General features: G+C 49.5%; 2 protein-coding genes and 1 long non-coding RNA gene across 6 annotated transcripts in view; 1 reads left to right on the forward strand and 2 right to left on the reverse strand.

The window, feature by feature from the left end:
* The window catches only part of LOC115769159 (semaphorin-5A), a 44,497-nt gene extending 37,542 nt beyond the window's left edge, over window positions 1-6,955 (forward strand). For all 3 annotated transcript variants that reach the window (XM_030713860.1, XM_030713877.1, XM_030713868.1), the window contains 8 exons: window positions 2,410-2,617; window positions 2,716-2,889; window positions 3,516-3,656; window positions 3,719-3,918; window positions 3,981-5,695; window positions 5,752-5,907; window positions 5,971-6,173; window positions 6,234-6,955. In XM_030713860.1, coding sequence (XP_030569720.1) covers window positions 2,410-2,617; window positions 2,716-2,889; window positions 3,516-3,656; window positions 3,719-3,918; window positions 3,981-5,695; window positions 5,752-5,907; window positions 5,971-6,173; window positions 6,234-6,467 — 3,031 coding nt within the window. In that variant the 3' untranslated portion in view covers window positions 6,468-6,955. The remainder of the gene's footprint in view (window positions 1-2,409; window positions 2,618-2,715; window positions 2,890-3,515; window positions 3,657-3,718; window positions 3,919-3,980; window positions 5,696-5,751; window positions 5,908-5,970; window positions 6,174-6,233) is intronic.
* LOC115769374 lies at window positions 434-1,485 on the reverse strand. The gene is made up of 2 exons (XR_004018738.1): window positions 649-1,485; window positions 434-547 (listed from the first exon to the last, which is right to left on the reverse strand). It is a non-coding gene; the product is annotated as an uncharacterized LOC115769374 (long non-coding RNA).
* Window positions 6,956-7,377: 422 nt separating the features above from the next.
* Window positions 7,378-16,205, reverse strand: part of LOC115769141 (protein TANC2) — a 59,041-nt gene continuing 50,213 nt past the window's right edge. The window contains exons 4-6 of one of the 2 annotated variants that reach the window (XM_030713845.1): window positions 12,804-13,164; window positions 7,911-11,344; window positions 7,378-7,853 (exon numbers count right to left, since the gene is read on the reverse strand). In XM_030713845.1, the coding sequence (XP_030569705.1) occupies window positions 7,515-7,853; window positions 7,911-11,344; window positions 12,804-13,164 (4,134 nt within the window). In that variant the 3' untranslated portion in view covers window positions 7,378-7,514. Of the gene's footprint in view, window positions 7,854-7,910; window positions 11,345-12,803; window positions 13,168-16,205 lie in introns of both variants that reach the window. The other variant, XM_030713843.1, reaches the window with a different exon arrangement.

Below are 16,205 nucleotides of genomic sequence, written 5' to 3' on the forward strand. Positions count from 1 at the left end.
TTTTAGTATATTTTCCAAATTAATAAACATGATATTTATTTTGTTATATATATATATGTGTATATATTTTAATTTTAACGCCCATGTTTTGGCAACTACATTTTCACTTATTATGGCGGTACTTGCCCCGTTAAAAAAAAACAACAATAACAACAAGCGTTACAACTGTACACAATCAGCAATAATTGAATTTTGCAGCCGTTAAGTCTGACTGCAATTTGTACGCCCTTTTTTTCTTTGCACGTTTGCCATTTTTTTCATTTTTTGCTACGCGACATTTGTCACGTCATTTTCACATGTCGATTTCCGCTGAACCTAACCCAACTTTTGCCCTGCACTCTGCCGTAAGTTGGGAAAGCACTTGAGTCTGATAATAAGCAGAACTTAGAAGGCTTTGGCTTTTGGCGCAATCAAACGAATTGGCACTAGAAAGTGTACTTTATTCTTGTTTATTGACACACTCGAAGCTTATCATAACCTTACCCAACACTAGCCTCTGTACAGTTACCCATAAAAGGCAGCGTCTGTTCGCGGGAAGTCGGTTCGCCTTGAAATAAATAACGTTAGATTACCGAGCATTATATCAACTTCTTAATATCTTAGATTACGTGTAATTAAATGTGATGTAAAGGTTAAAATATTTAATACCTTTTGCTGTCAACTGGCCATACTTGCTCCGCCTTGCCATTTGCTGTTGTTAAAATTGAATGCCTTCATTTAAATAATGGCAAAACTAAATACATTTTGCATCTGCCAACGCGATGTTATCGGGACACACACCTTTTGTGCGGCACACTCCAAACGAAGTCGTTGACAGCTGCGCTTTGGGGAAGGGCGTCTGTCGAAGTCGGCTTATGCGAATGTTGGGCCTGTTTATGTTACCTCATCGGCACGTACCGCAGAAGTCGCACAACACGCAGCGGCTCAGGTTACCACCTGAGAGCTGACAGCCAGGTGCCCTGGTCAGAGCCACGCTCCACGCTCCACGCGCCACGCGGCAGCTGCGTTTGACTGATTGATATTGGGCGAGCGCTGGCAGTCGATCCGGTCCGCATAGTCCCACATTGGCCAATGCAGCAGCCATTCTTCTAAGCCGCTAAACTGCATCAAATGTTCGTTAGTGAAGTTGTCCAAAGCTGTCCAAAGCCAACTGTGGGCTGCTGGCGACGACGACTCTGGCGACGTCTGGTCGGCGGCATTCCTTCAAGCGAATTCTAGCAGCAAATGCTGTCCAGCTATAGCTCGAGATGTAACCATTTATCTGTCGCTAGCCGCATTCGTATGCACTTGATCTATTGATCTTCGTATTTGTTATGCCAAATACGTGTAAGCACAGTGGTTGCCGTGCTTTGCACAGTGGTTTAAGTTATGGAAACACAGAAAATAACTTTCGGTCAGCTGTGAATGACAGTCATATGATATTGCTATTGTTAAAACAAATTGGGAATTATAAGAGAAATGTGCATGTGTGCGCCTTGCGAACTTTGAAGAGAATTAATTATTTAAATAGAATTAATTGTTTAATTATATAATTAGATTATTGATTATTTAACAAGATATTTATTTATTTGATTAGATAATTAATTATTTGATGATCGTTTATTATTTAATTAGCGAATGAATTATATAATTAGCGAATTAATTAATCAAAGATAATTAATTGTTTAATTAAAGAATTAATTGTTTATAGAGAAATAATTATGTAATTAGAGAATTGATTATTTATTAAGACATTTAATTAGAGGGTTAAATGTTTGAATATCTAAAAAAATAATTATTTAATTATTTGAAGATAATTAGTTAGATTATTTAATGAGAACAAATTATTTAAAGAGAATTAATTATGTAATTAGAGAATTAATTGTTTTACTAGGGAATTAATTAACTATTTAAGGAGAATTAATTGTTTATCTCCCACATTCGGCCTATCTTTTAATATTTTTCACTTGGCATCACACAATTTATTCCAAGCAATGAATTTGTTAGATACTTTTATTAACTCGGCTCGGCTAACGGCTGCTTATCTTAATTGAACTTCTTGCAACGGTTGCCTAATGTGGCACTAAAGCCATAATTCCAATTCGTTCATCTTGTTTAGAGCCCACATGCGACGCCTACAAGCGCAGCTCAGTCAAATGTCAGTCGAGTGGCGACCACTGTGCCTGGCCAGGTCTGTTTGTCTTTACCTGTTTGCCTTGCAGTTCAATGCACCGGGCAAGCGGGCAACCAGTTGGGAATTATGACAACTGGCCGTGGGGCAGGGCTGGGCAGGGGGAGCATCTAGGCCGCGGCGCGGACTGGGCAGGGGTTGGGGTTTTTTTTTTTTGTAATCGCTTGTGGGCCGAATTTAGCTGTTACCATTGGCTATGTACTCGGATATATTTGCAAGATTTTATTGACTCTTTGCAGAGACACCTTGTACCGCATGTCTTTCGAGCTGGAGCCGCTGGAGCGGGCCAGCTGGGAGGCGACGCCTGGGAACGTGCTGCTGTGCCAGCAGAAAGGCCAGTCGGATCGCTGGTGTCGCAACTATGTGCGCGTGCTCCACAGCTACGGTGAGAACCAACTGTACGCGTGTGGGACGAACGCCTTCCAGCCGAGCTGCTCGTGGCGCCAGGTGAGTGGTCGTCGTCGTCGACGACTCTGACAGCCCAACAGCTGCCACAAACTCAACTCTTGTATTTATATGGTGTGTTTCTTTTAACTCTTCTGCAGATGGAAAATCTCAACGTCACCCAGTTTGATGATGGCGTGGTCAAGTGCCCCTTTCATCCGCAGGCGAACAGCACCAGCCTTCTGCAGTCCAATGGCAACATGTTTGTGGGCACATCCGCGGACTTCTCCGGCAGCGATGTGGCCATTATACGCACACCCGTCCAGTCCAATGGGGTAGGTTTATCTATATATATACAAGTATATATACATAGTATACATTCATATAGATATGTTGTATACACAACATCCTGTTGCAACTCTCTAATCCCTTTTACTTTGCTTTCCGGCAGTGGCAAATTTATTTTTTACTATTATTTTCCGAAACTCTGCGACTCTCTCTCGAAAATTATAAACCGATTGCTGCTGTTGTATTTGTAATCGATTTATAATTGTAATCGATTGTGTCTGTCAAAATTATTATGCTTATCGATATAATTCAAATCGATTGCGGCTGTCAACTCTTATCGATTGTGCTTGTCAAAACTGATATAAATCGGCTTTTGAAAAGAGTTTCCCGATATGTTTCACGATTCTGTCGAAAATGAAAAATATATAATGGAGAGCTTGCTTAAATGTCCTGGCAAAACTTCAAACTGATTTTAAAGTATTTTAAGCATATGATATATAACATGGTCATGATCACTCCACCTAAACGAGACCCAACTACATCCAAATGAACTTCTCTATCTACCATTGACTATCTTCCTCGTAGCCCATCCATATCTTCTCTATACGGCTCTACTCCTATTCCTACTCGATCTTTTAAGCTTTTTTAAACCCGCTTCTCCTTGATCTTCTAGGAACGCAAGCGTTTCCTGCGCACCAAGCAATACAACACCAATTGGCTAAATGGCGCCCAGTTTGTGGGCAGCTTTGAGGCTGGCAACTTTGTGTACTTTCTGCTGCGCGAATCTGCCGCGGAGCACATGAGCTGCGGCAAGGTAAGAGATCGGATCAATTGGCAAGCGATCGATTTATAATATATACCCATTTCTCTATTTAGGCGATCTACTCGCGCATTGCACGCGTCTGCAAGAACGATGCTGGCGGGGATCAGGTGCTGCGCGACAATTGGACCTCGTTTCTTAAGGCGCGTCTCAACTGCTCGTTGCCCGGCGATTATCCCTACTACTTCGACGAGATCCAGGGCATGACATATGCCGAGTCGGAGCATGTGCTCTACGCCACCTTCAGCACGTCGGGGTAAGCGACGAGAACAGTCTGTTGATCCAACATTTAATTAATATTCGCCAAATTTTCCTCAGCTCGAGCATCTTTGGATCCGCCGTCTGCGCCTACAATTTGAGCTCAATCAATGCGGCATTCGAGGGCGCCTTCAGGCATCAGGAGCACGCGGATGCGCCATGGAAAACAGTGAACACGCCGCAACGGAGTCAGTTCCAGTGCGCCAGCGGTGCAACAGCCTTTGGCCACCTGCTGGAGAGTTCGCGGTATCAGCTCATGGATCAGGCGATACAGCCGATTGGGGCGCAGCCGCTGTACCATTCCCGGCTGGAGCGGTTCAAGCACATTGCCTTGGACATTGTGCTGACCCGGACGGAGCAACTGCATGTGCTGTATGTGTCCATCAGCGACAACCACATCAAGAAGCTGTCGGTCAAGTACGGCCAGCAGCAGGGCAAGACGCAGACGTGCCTGGTGGAGATGTGGCAGGCGGACGATACGGGCAGCAGCATTCTGTTGCACATGTCCTACCTGAAGGTCACGGAATCGATCTATCTGGGCACGGATCTGGCCCTAACACGCATACCCGCCCAGCGTTGCAGTCGTCATGTCTCGCAGTCCAGTTGCCTCAATGCCATGGATCCGTACTGCGGCTGGAATGAGCTCGTCGAGCGCTGCACGCCATTCGATCCGGCTGGGCAGCAGCCCTGGCTTCAGCCAGCACAGTTTAGCTGTCCGGTGCTGAATGCGCCCATCGATGGCGGCTGGTCCAGCTGGTCGCCATGGGCCGAGTGCCAGCAGCACGAGCAGCCGGACAGCAGCTGCTTGTGCCGACAGCGCAACTGCAACAATCCGCAGCCGCAGCACGGCGGCGTTGCCTGCGAGGGCATCAGCACCCAGGTGACCAATTGCACACAGCACGGCGGCTGGACTGAGTGGTCGACGTGGTCGCCCTGCTCGCAGACGTGCGGCATTGCCGTGAAGACGCGTCGCCGCACTTGCGGCAATCCGCGACCCGCACACGGCGGTCGCATGTGCCTGGGACCCGAGCATGCCGAGATGTACTGCAGCCACCTGCCGCCGTGTCCCGTGGCCAAGCCGCCGCCCATTGACGGCGCCTGGGGACCCTGGGGCGAGTGGAGCGAGTGCAGCGCCCAATGCGGTGGCGGCTTCCGAATGCGCCGGCGCGAATGCGACGATCCCAAGCCCCTGAACGGCGGCATGGACTGCCCCGGCTGCCGACTGGACTACGAGGACTGCAATATGCAAAGCTGCGCCGAGGTGCGCAAGCTCAGCGCCTGGACACCCTGGCTAACGTCGGCCGGCGGCAATAACACGGACGCGCATGTCGAGAAACGCTATCGCTACGCCTGCCGAGCGACCAGCGCCGATGCCAGCTCGGTGCGCATCAGCCTGGCCAAGGAGGAGACACGCAATTGCAACCAGGACGGCAGCTGTCAGCGGCACAACGAGCATGACAGCTCGGCGGAGCCCGACTCCGAGTGGTCGCCCTGCAGCGCCAGCTGCGGCGGAGGCACACAGCTGCGTCGGCGCGGCCACAGCACACAGAGTCGCGTCTGCAATCTACACGCTTGTCCGGCGGACGAGCAGCCGGACAATAGCATTGACAATCAGTTGGAGCACGAGTGGAGCTGCTGGTCGGAGTGGTCCAGCTGCTCGGTCACCTGCGGCCTGGGCGTGCGCAGGCGCACACGCAAATGTCTGGGCGGCCACGAGAGATTCTGTGCGGGACGTGCGCTCGAGGAGCAGCAGTGCGCGATGGTGCCATGTGAAGGTAAGCTAGCTTAGCCAGGAGTTCGAAGTGTAGCTGACTCATGTCCATAATTGCAGACTTTCTCGGCTGGAGTGAGTGGAGCGAGTGGTCATCCTGCTCCAGCGATGGCATACGCCTGCGTCATCGCCGCTGTCTAGTGGAGCAGCCAGCTGCCGCGGAGTGCCGCGGTGCCGAATTCGAGAAGACCGCCTGCGTGCCGGGCGAGTGTGAAGGTAAGCTCCACACTAGTACCAACATTTGGATGGGTTTCATTAATGCACCCGACTTCTCTGCAGAGCTGCAAAGTGCCTCGAGCGCAACTCTGCCCATTGTCATTGGCTGCTTTATGCTCCTAACTGCCGCCTGCTGCCTGGCCACATATCATTTCACACGGCGGCGTTGCCTGCAAAACGTCGAGGAGGCGCTCAACAAGACGACCACGACGACGGCCAGCTTCGACTCGTATCCCAATCAGTATTCCAGTCTGCCCACCAAGGATGTAAGTGCTTAGTCGCGAGTCCCTCCAATTGCAGACCAAACTAATATGCCTACTTTCCAGTACTATGATCAGCGACCCAAGCGACAGTCCAGCTTCCGCATGCCCGCCAAGACAAGCAACTTATCCGTCGGCGGCGGCGTTGGGGGCGGCGGCACGCTAAACCGGAACAATATGCACCACAACAACACGCCCAAGGTGCTGGCCAAGACGTACAACGATTGCGAGACGGGAACGCTGAAGCGTCAGTCGGCGCTCAACAATTGCCGCACAAACATGGACGACGAGAAGTTTTAGCCAAGGATCTGAACAGCCCCGAACAACCCAAGTGCCATTGTTGCCTTGTGCAATCCAAATGGATTTGTTGGACCGACAACGACGACAACGAACACATTTTGCACGGCCAGCCTGCAAAAACGTTCCTTCTCTGACTCATATTGAGTCCTTCTATTAGCCTAGTTATAGATTAAGTTAGTCCTAAAATCAAATCGATATATTTCAGGTAAATAGTTTGATCAAATTATGACAATACTTGACTTTTATGTGTACAAATATTATTTAATCAAATTATTTACCTGGCCCGCAATTACAATGTAATTGGCTTTTAGTGCATATGAAAGCGAGACTGAAATTTAAATTTTTTCTGCGGAAATTTGACCCATCCAAAATTAATGTTGTCTAGCATACGTGTTAAATACGTATAAATTATCATCGTGTTAAGTTCTATGTTGTTAAGTTAGGACTTTAGGGTTTAAATATTTTAAGCATAAAGTTTTTATAAAATATAATGTGAATTTTACTAACCAATAGGTTCTTATACTTGCTTTGCCCAGGTGTCTCAAACAGACCCTGAAAATCATCTACTCTAAAGATCATTTTCGATCTAAGAAATCATTTTATACAAATTCAGAAAGAGATGAAATTTGAGATTTTGCTTTGTGGTTTGTGTCTTATCTATATTAGGAGTTTCAGTTTTTCCGAATGGCTTGAGTCCTCTCTATTTTAAAAGTTGTCTTGTCGTAGTGAGGACGCAAACCACGCACCACGAAAGTAGGCAACATATTTTTGTGTGGCTCGCCACGAAGTATGCAACATTTTTTGGAGTGAAATATGTTCAATAAAGGTTGATCTTATAAATTCGTATATATTTTATTAAGCAAATGTAAACTTAATGTATATATTTATTACAACTATTTTTTACATGCGTAAAGAAAAAGAAAGAATACAAAATAATTTTTTAAATTAATCAAATTTCCAAAGGCAATAAATAGAAACACAGTTAAGAGCTAGTTCTAAAATTAGAAAGTTAAGATTGTGATTCGAATTCGTTTCAACAAAGGACATTTACAAATCGGTCATCTCCTGCTGAGATTCGTAGACGGCACTGGCACCGGCACCGGCTCCGTTTCCGATACCGACTCCGGCGCCTGCCAGCTTGCCAGCGCATTGATCCTCGCTGGTGATGCGCGTGAGGAGCTCGGCTTGGATACGCTTCAGGACTTCAACGACCTCGCAGAGGACTCCACTTTGGGCCGCCTGTTGCATGGCTTCATTGGCATCGACAAGCGCCTCGTTAAGTGCGCCCAGCTCCATGCGCGCCTTGGCCCGGGCATAGTAGCCCTCGTAGCTGTGCGGCTTCTGCAGTATGGCTTGCGTGGCCAAATCTATGGAGGCGTCAAGTTCCTGTAAAGCAATCAAAGATTAGAGAGAGAAATGAATCCAGAGCGGGGCATAACTTACATTCAGTTTTCGCTTGCAGCGCGACAGATTCAGCAGCAGATTTGTGCGCAGCTGGGCAAATACGGCATTCCGCTCGAGCAGCTGCTCCAGGCCGGAGATCTTGCGCAGCGCATACTGATAGCGATGGGCGGCGTCCTGGAAGCGATTTTTGCGGTACAGCACATTGCCATCCTCGAGCAATTTGTTGAGCAGCACGACCAGAATCTCCGGCTTGCCCATGGCCATGCTCCAAGTGGTGGGTCCCAGTTTGGCACCCTTGCGCAGAAACACCTGCACCGCCTGTATATTGCGGCAGGCGATGGAACGATCCAGCGGCCGCATGCCATGCACATCGATGTGCTCCAGATTAGCGCCCTGCTCCAGCAAATAGAGCACCAGACTGGCCGCGCCCTGATACGCGGCCAGATCCAAGGCGGTGCGTCCTTTGTGATCCTCGTGCTGTCGATTGCAGCCGTGCTCAATGAGGCACCTGGCCGCTGCCAAATGGCCGCGCAGGCATGCCCAGCTCAGCGCGGTGAAACCCTCATGATCCTCGGCCTCCAATGTGGCGCCACGTGCCAGCAGCAACTCCAGCAGCTCCAGATGTCCCTCCTCGGCGGCGATCATCAGCGGCGTTTTGCGCGCCTGACCCAGCGGCTCGTCCAGCAATGCGCCGCGCTGCAGCAGCTGCTCTACCACGCTCCAATGGCCCTCCTTGACGGCCAGCCAGAGGGCCGTATAGCCCTGACGATTCCGTGCATCGATTTGGGCGCCACGCGACATCAGAATGTTGACCGCATCCGTGCAGCCGTGTCGTGCGGCTGCCGTCAGCGCCAGCTCGCCGCTGCTCGGCTCCAGGCCGTTCACATTGACGCTGAGGTCGTCCAGTTCGTGCTCGTTGAGATCCAGCAGATCCTCGAGTATTTTGACATGCGCCTGCGCAGCCGCACCAATGAGCGCCTGCTGCAGAGCCAGCGAACGGCCCACATCCTGGGAGCGTGGGCGCGGCGACCAGTCGCAGGCCAGCAGATACTGCACCACACTGAGATGACCCATGCGTGCGGCATGGACTAGAGCGCAGCGTTGCGTCGTGTCCAGCTGGCCCAGGCTGCTGCCGGCGGCAACCAGGCGGCGCACCACATCGCAGTGGCCGCGCATCGCGGCCAGAATCAGGGGCGTGCAGCCCTGGCTGTTGGTCAGACCGACATCGGCGCCAAACTCCAGCAGCAGGCTTACCATGGGCAAGATGCCCTCGTGGGCGGCAATGCACAAAATGGGCGCATCGCCCATGTAGTCGGTGCGATGATCCGGCGACGCGCCCGCGAGCAGCACCAACCGGGACACCTTCACATTGGGACTGTAGACGTTACGCAGTGCGCCCAAAGCGGCGGAGATGTTGTCGGCGGCGCCCGCCAGCCAATAGGATTGCAGATCACGCGGCGAGAGCGCCGCCTGGCTGCTGCTATAGAGATGCGCCTTGAGCATGTGATGGCCCAGCTCGAGCGTTAGCTGCGGCTGGAGCGGCGCCTGCAGGCGGGAGAGCCGGAAGGCGATGCCCGCATGGCCCAGCCGGGCGTCGCAGAGAAACTTGCTGGACTCGCCCTCATCCCGGCGCATGAGCCACTCGCGCAGCGAGCTGTGAAAGAACATGTACGTGTTGTCCAGCCGCTTGATAAGGAAGCCGTCGAGCAGCTTGAAGCGCTGCATGAACTGCGGCCAGCTGAGCGGCTCCTGGCCATGCTGCAATGCCTCCATGCTATAGTAGATCTCGTCCAGCGTGAGCGGATAGAGCGCGGCCAGGCAAACGTTGAGTATGGGCGCTGTCTGCTCAAAGCTGCGCGCCGTGGGAAAGCGCAAATTAAAGTGCAGCAGAAAGATCTGGGCCAGTGAGACGGGCAGCACCTTGTAGCTGGAGGATTTGATTACCAGCTGGCCGCGCGAGATCAGATCCAGTATGAGCTTGGCATACAGCATGGAGCCGCGAGTCAGCGACTGCAGATGTGACACGAACTTGGCCTGCGACTGGGCCAACTGGCCGCCAATATTGTGCTGAATCTCCGGACAGTGGGCAATGCGTGCATTGATGTAGTCCAGCATGTCCTGCTGCAGGGCCTGGCTGCTGGCCCAGCTGTCGAGCGTGAGCTGCGTATAGCTGGGTGCCTTGACCAGCTCCAGCATTTGGGTGCGCACCGTGGCGACCAGCTTGAGCCAGGCGGGAAAATGCGGCGACAGCTGGGCCAGGAAGCTGGCTATGGTATGGCCATGATCCGGCCGATGGTACTCCGCCTCGCACAGTGCATCCACCAAAATGACGGCCACCTTGGCGGGTATCTTGCCAGCGCGATGCAGCTGAGCGAGCGGCTCCAGTATGGCCAGGCGCATCACACGCTCCGCATCCGCAATGCACTCACGCACGCTCAGTATGTCCTGGAGATGCGGCTCCGAGAGCAGATAGTCACGGTACGCGGTCAGCTGCGGCGCCTGGCACAGCTGGGCGGCCAGCGAGTGCACAAAGTCCGGCACCTGGCAGGTGAGATTCGCGTCCGCCTGACAGAAGTGATAGCCGACCATGTGCGAGGCCAGGCCGCGCATGCGCTCGTTCTGTGCGCCCAGCTGGCTATAGATGGCATCCGCATCCTCCTGCTGCTGCGCCTGCATCTGACGACGTCCAAAGCACGAGTACTCTACCAGCTGCAGACAGAAGGCGGTCTTGCCCGTGCCCGGCTGCCCATTGATGAGCACCACGCGCGTCTCCGTGCCCAGCAGTATGTTCGCCAGCTGCTGCACCAGCCACTGCCGGCCCACATACGGCGGATCGGGCTCCTGCAGCGGCACCTCAAAGAACAGTGGCTTCAGCGCCAGCTGCACTGCTGCCAAGGCCGCTGCTGCCGCTGCCCGCTTATTGACGACGCCGCCCGTTCCGGCTGCTCCAGCTGCCGTGCCCGCGGGCAACTGTTGGGCGCGCGTGGAACGCCGTGCGGCGCCCTTGCGCATCTTGCCCGGCACTGGCAGGGGCAACTGTTCGTAGGGATGTTCCTGCAGGGCGCAGCCCATCTTGAATTTGCCGCACAGGCTCAGCGCATCGTCCTTGTGGGAGGTGGCCACTGACAGCTGACTGCCGCTCAGCCCGACGCTGGCCAGCTGCGACTCGGGACTGATATGTTGCGAGGAGCTGCCGCTGACGCTCCCATTGCCGCTGCTGCTGTTCGCCGTGGTGCTGACCCCAGCGCTGCTCGAGATGCTGGTCGACTGCATCGTCGAGTTGCCATTGTGGTCGCCGCTGCCGCCGCCGCCCCCGCTGCTGCTACTGCTGCTGCTGCTGGTGGTGGTATTGGTGTTCGTGTTGCTGTTGCTGTTGTTGTTGTCGTTCAGCAACAGGCCCAGGCGGGCGCGCAGCTGATCCTTCTGCTGCAGCAACGAGTGCGGATGGTGTTCAATGCCCAAGGTGTCGCTGCCTGCGGTATAAGCCAAAAGTATGTGGGTGAGTACCATCAAAAATACTGATAAACTTCACATTATCAACATGTAAACATCGTGCAATTAAATGGGAGGTGGTCGATAAATATAAATAACAGCAATATCAATAAATAACAAATTTATGCATCTAAAAATGTTAAATGATCTTCCTGTTATTACGAGAAAATGTTACTGCAATTAGCTGTCGCGCAATAACATTACACCTCACATTAACATTCTCATTTTAGCATTTATGGTAAACGCCTGTTGATCAATAACATGTAGTGAAATGTAAAGATCGAGCAAAAGAGAGGTTAAAATTAAATGGGGGGTGATACATAAATATATAGAACAGGAATGTTAATAAGTAAAATATATATATGCTTTTAAATGAGCATCTAACTCGCAATAGCATTAACAGCCTCACATTAACAGTCTCATTTTAGCATTTATGTTAAAAGCCTGTTGATCAAAAACATGTAATAATAATTTAAAGATCGAGCAAGAGAGAGGTTAGAATTGAATGTGAGTCGATCAGATTGACAATTATTATAATTATTTAATAACAATTATAAAAATGTATAGGTTTAATCGAAAATTCCTTTTATTATGAGTTAATTTGATATTCCCCCGAAACTGTGGAAAATTGATGCAAAAAAGGGTTATGTTAAACTAAGTGTTTACCATCCGATCGGTTTTAAGTTGAGTAAGACATTTATGTAAATTCATTGAAGAGTAATTTCAGAATTTTCGAAAAATCGGAAAGTGAAAAATGTGAACAGATCGAATTAAACTAAACTAAAATGTAATTTGCCCACTCGGGCTTAAGCTAGTTTGGGTATATTTTAATTTCGGACAGACAATATCTCATTAGGCAAATAATGAGTCTATATATTAGCGAGTCAGCAAATCTCAAAAAAAAGTTGCCATGCAAAGTATTAACAGAGTAGAATCGAGCCAAATTGAATGCCATGCAAAATGTACAACAAATAGAAGAAGTCGAGTCCGGCGAAAGTGGACGCCATGCCTGCTAGTTGATTGAGTCCCGCTTCGCTTGAGTTCGATGAATTGACGCTCCACAGGGATTTGATCAGAGATTTGATCGAGGTGCCGGCCAAACTGAGCCGATTCAGTCGATTCTCGCTGTTGGCGCCATGCTCCGCGGATGTCTTCAGATTGTTGTTGCTGAAGTTCTTGCGACGACGTCGCGTGACCGCCGAATCCGAGCAGGTGGAGGTATTTAGGGCGTTCGACTCCTTGCCACTGCCCGTATGCTGGCGACGATGATGATGATGATGATGATGCGAATGATGATCTAAAGGATTACGATTGGCGCAAGCGGAAGCGTATAAGAAATGTGCAAAGCTTATTTACCAACTAATCTTGTTGTGCTTAAGAGGAACTGAGTATGTGTGCATCCCAACACCTGAGCTGGATGTGGCTATGACTAGAACTTACCGCCCGACAGCATCGATGCTGTGTCCAGCGGACAGCCGCCATTGGAGGCAGTGCGTCGGTGTCCGGTGAGCGCGCTGCGCAGATTCTTGTGATTGAAGAAACGCCGACGCGTTGGCGGCGTGGCAAATGCCGGAGCCCCATTCAGATCGCAGTACGCCAAATGCAGATTGTTGCTGTTGCCAGCTGTGTGTTGCTGCTGCTGCTGCTTGCTCGGGCCACTGTGCTGGTGTATGTCGACAGTGACGGTGTGTGTGTTGCCAGCGATCCCATGGCTGTTGCCATTGGCATTGCCCGTTGCACGCGGCAATTTGCCAATGCTCGCATAGCGTTGATAGTCCGGCGACTGCGACTCCTGACGATGCTGCTGCAATGCGAATGAGGAAACATGAGCTGACGGGGGTCTATAACTAGTGTGTGTGTGTGTGTGTGTGTCGGGCTTATCAATGATGAAAGTTCTCCACGCGGTTCACAAATATTAAACATGCCAGACCCAGGCCAGACCAGACCCAGGCCCGACTCAGGCAGAATGCGAGCGCTAAATAGAAAGGCGTTGCGCATTGATTAGTCATATGTTTTCTGAGTGATCTATGCTCCAGGGTGTGGATCAGGTCTGCGAGGTGGAAAGCGCAGCAAGACCTAAAGCTAACAAGACAAGGGAGTACGAGATAGGGACAGAGCGATAGAAATGTGTGGAATATTGAAAATAACTTATAAGGTGAATATACACCCAACATATGTATATATATGAAAACATGTCGAACCTTATTCTAGATCTACTAAATCTGTCTATTATATATGTAATTTATGTCTATTCTAGGAAAGGAGAAGCATCTCCTCTGCCAGGCCAACCAGTCACTCATTTTTAAGCACGTCTTTAAACAACTTTTAATGAATCAGTTATATGTTTCGTTCCAGCTTAGATCTAAAGAATAGAGACTATATCATAGAGATATTCAGGAAATACTTTTTGATGGGCTAAATAATTGGTAATTTTTTACCCATTTGAATTACCTTAAACTACTTAAGGACCCTTGGTCCTTAAGAGACAGAAAGTTCTCGACATACATTGAATTACCTTAAACTACTTAAGGACCCTTGGTCCTTAAGAGACAGAAAGTTCCTTCGACATAGCTCACCATGTTCTGAGTTCTTCATGTTCATATAATATATAGATGTTTGTCTCGCTAGGGATACCTTTTCCTGATGTAATACCCATTGCATTGCCAATTAGGATCGCATTTGCATCTCGTATAACGCTTTGCGTTTTTACTCAACTTCTCCTGTTCCCAATCTTTTTACCCGTGTACTCTTGACAGCTCTATCAAGTCTGGTCTGGCGGTCACTGCCTTGACTATTCCAACCTGATCCCATCTGTGCCAACCCACATTTAGTTTGTCCATCTAGTCCTTAGATCACCTCTTCAACCTGGCCAACCTACTCAACTGCCAAGGCTTGTTCGACTTCCTACTCGTGACAATCTGCTAGAATCCACTTGAAAGTCTGTGCAAATAACTGAACATGATCATCATCATGATCAACATGGACCTCATCATGATCGTCAGCAATATAATTATGTCTGTCTGACTGTTGGCTTGTCGCGATCTGTCCGATTAGCTGGAGGAGCTGTTGGCGTTAATCGTGAGCTCCAGGCAAATGTGTCCAGTCTGCGCCTTATCGAGCGACGTCTGCGTTGGCCGGACACCAGCCAAAAGTCCATCTCACTCAAATGCAGCGTCTGTCAAGTGTATTTAGTGACCGTTCCGCCAGTGCCTTAGTCATCGTAGATGCAGTCTGGAGTCCCCTCTCCCCTGTCTCCACCCCCCTTTCCACAGTCCTCTTGCCTGTCTGGGGGCTTCGCGTCTTAATGAACCGCAAATCATTTTGTGTCTGCGTTGGTTTTGTATTTTGTATTTTGCTTTTTTTGTTTGCTCTTGGAGCAGCCTAAGCTGGACCAAAACGTGACCAGAACCCGTTCCTTGCCGCCTTTTGCATTGTGTGGGATAATAAGTTGAAATTGGTTAGCTTCGGCACGGGGTACATTAATTGAGGGGCCAGCCAGCCATGGAGGCAGGTGAGCTTGAAGTTTCGTTGAGGATAAATTTGGTTTGCCTTTTAAGTTTTTGGTTGCGGATTTAATTGAAACTCGCAGATGCTCGACCGGAGTCTGTGTGTGTGATAGCATCGCAAGATTGTTAAAGGAATCACAGACAGTTGTGCCTGTTGGAAGTAGAATATAAATACGGCCAAGCAGATGCAAATCGCTTTCTAGAATGAAGGCAGCTAGCTGTCAACTCCCACGGATGCTGGAAAAACTTGTCGCTGTTTTGCCCACTTCCGCTGCAGTCTACCCACTGTGCCACCTGTCCAGCCTCTCTGTCTACCTGTTCCCGTCTGAGCAACTTTTGATGTGCTCATCTTACAGTCCAGGCCAGAGTGTTCCAACCGTCAGACGGGCGACCTATCGATCCGCAGTTGGAGTAATTAAGTTCCGGCTCATTTCGATACGCAGCGATTCGTTTCGCCGCACACACACACACACACACACTCGAGGAAAGCCTTTCTTTAAACTAGTTCGCAATGCTTTTCTCCTGCCACCCCCTTTCTCGTAGTCTCTGTGTCTTATCGCTGGCCTCCCCGCGGTGGCTTTTTAATTGGCCACATCATTTTGATTAAGTTGTTGCTTGAAAATTAATTAACAAATTATGCCTGCCATCGCATTGGAAATTGAAATCTCTAGTATATGTTGTCCAGCAGCGCTTTAAAAAGTGATTTTCACTTTTCTACAACACACACACACACACACACAATTTGCTGCTGCTGCTGCTGCGAGATTGTATTATCATCATAAATACTCGTATGCATGTAGTTTTTTCTTTTCTTCTTCTTATTTTAAGTGAGAGGTGTTGGAATGCTGCACTCTAGTGTGATCTGCATTAAGCGAAGATCAGGCGATCATTGAACCAGGGATCCGCAATTGTAGATAGATCCCACATATTGTAGATATGACTACCATTTCCCATATTCACTTTTTTATTAATTATAAAATACTTCCCTTAACTTCCTGTTCAGCTTAGCTAAAGCTTACTCCGGCTGCATAGTTAGACTTAGACATAGACCAAACCCTGAACCAATCGCCGCACAAAATGTAATAAATTGTCAAATGATTTAACAAACTGTTAGCTGCGCCCATTGTTGTGCAGCGGAGCCCCTTCTAGCACCTAACCTTAAGACAAAGGCACAACTGCGACAACCTTTCACACGAAATGTCGAGTAGAACCAATTCGGGTTTGCAGGCCCCAAGGGGTCGTCGCATTAAGGCGCAGGTGTAATGCCAGCCGGGCAACGTAATTGTAATATGACAAACCCGCATTAATTTAGCCAAGATGAAAAAAAAATATATAT

Source organism: Drosophila novamexicana, unplaced genomic scaffold (genome assembly GCF_003285875.2).
Source record: "Drosophila novamexicana strain 15010-1031.04,08,12 unplaced genomic scaffold, DnovRS2.1 tig00000009-arrow-pilon, whole genome shotgun sequence".
Classification (NCBI taxonomy): Eukaryota; Metazoa; Arthropoda; class Insecta; order Diptera; family Drosophilidae; genus Drosophila; species Drosophila novamexicana.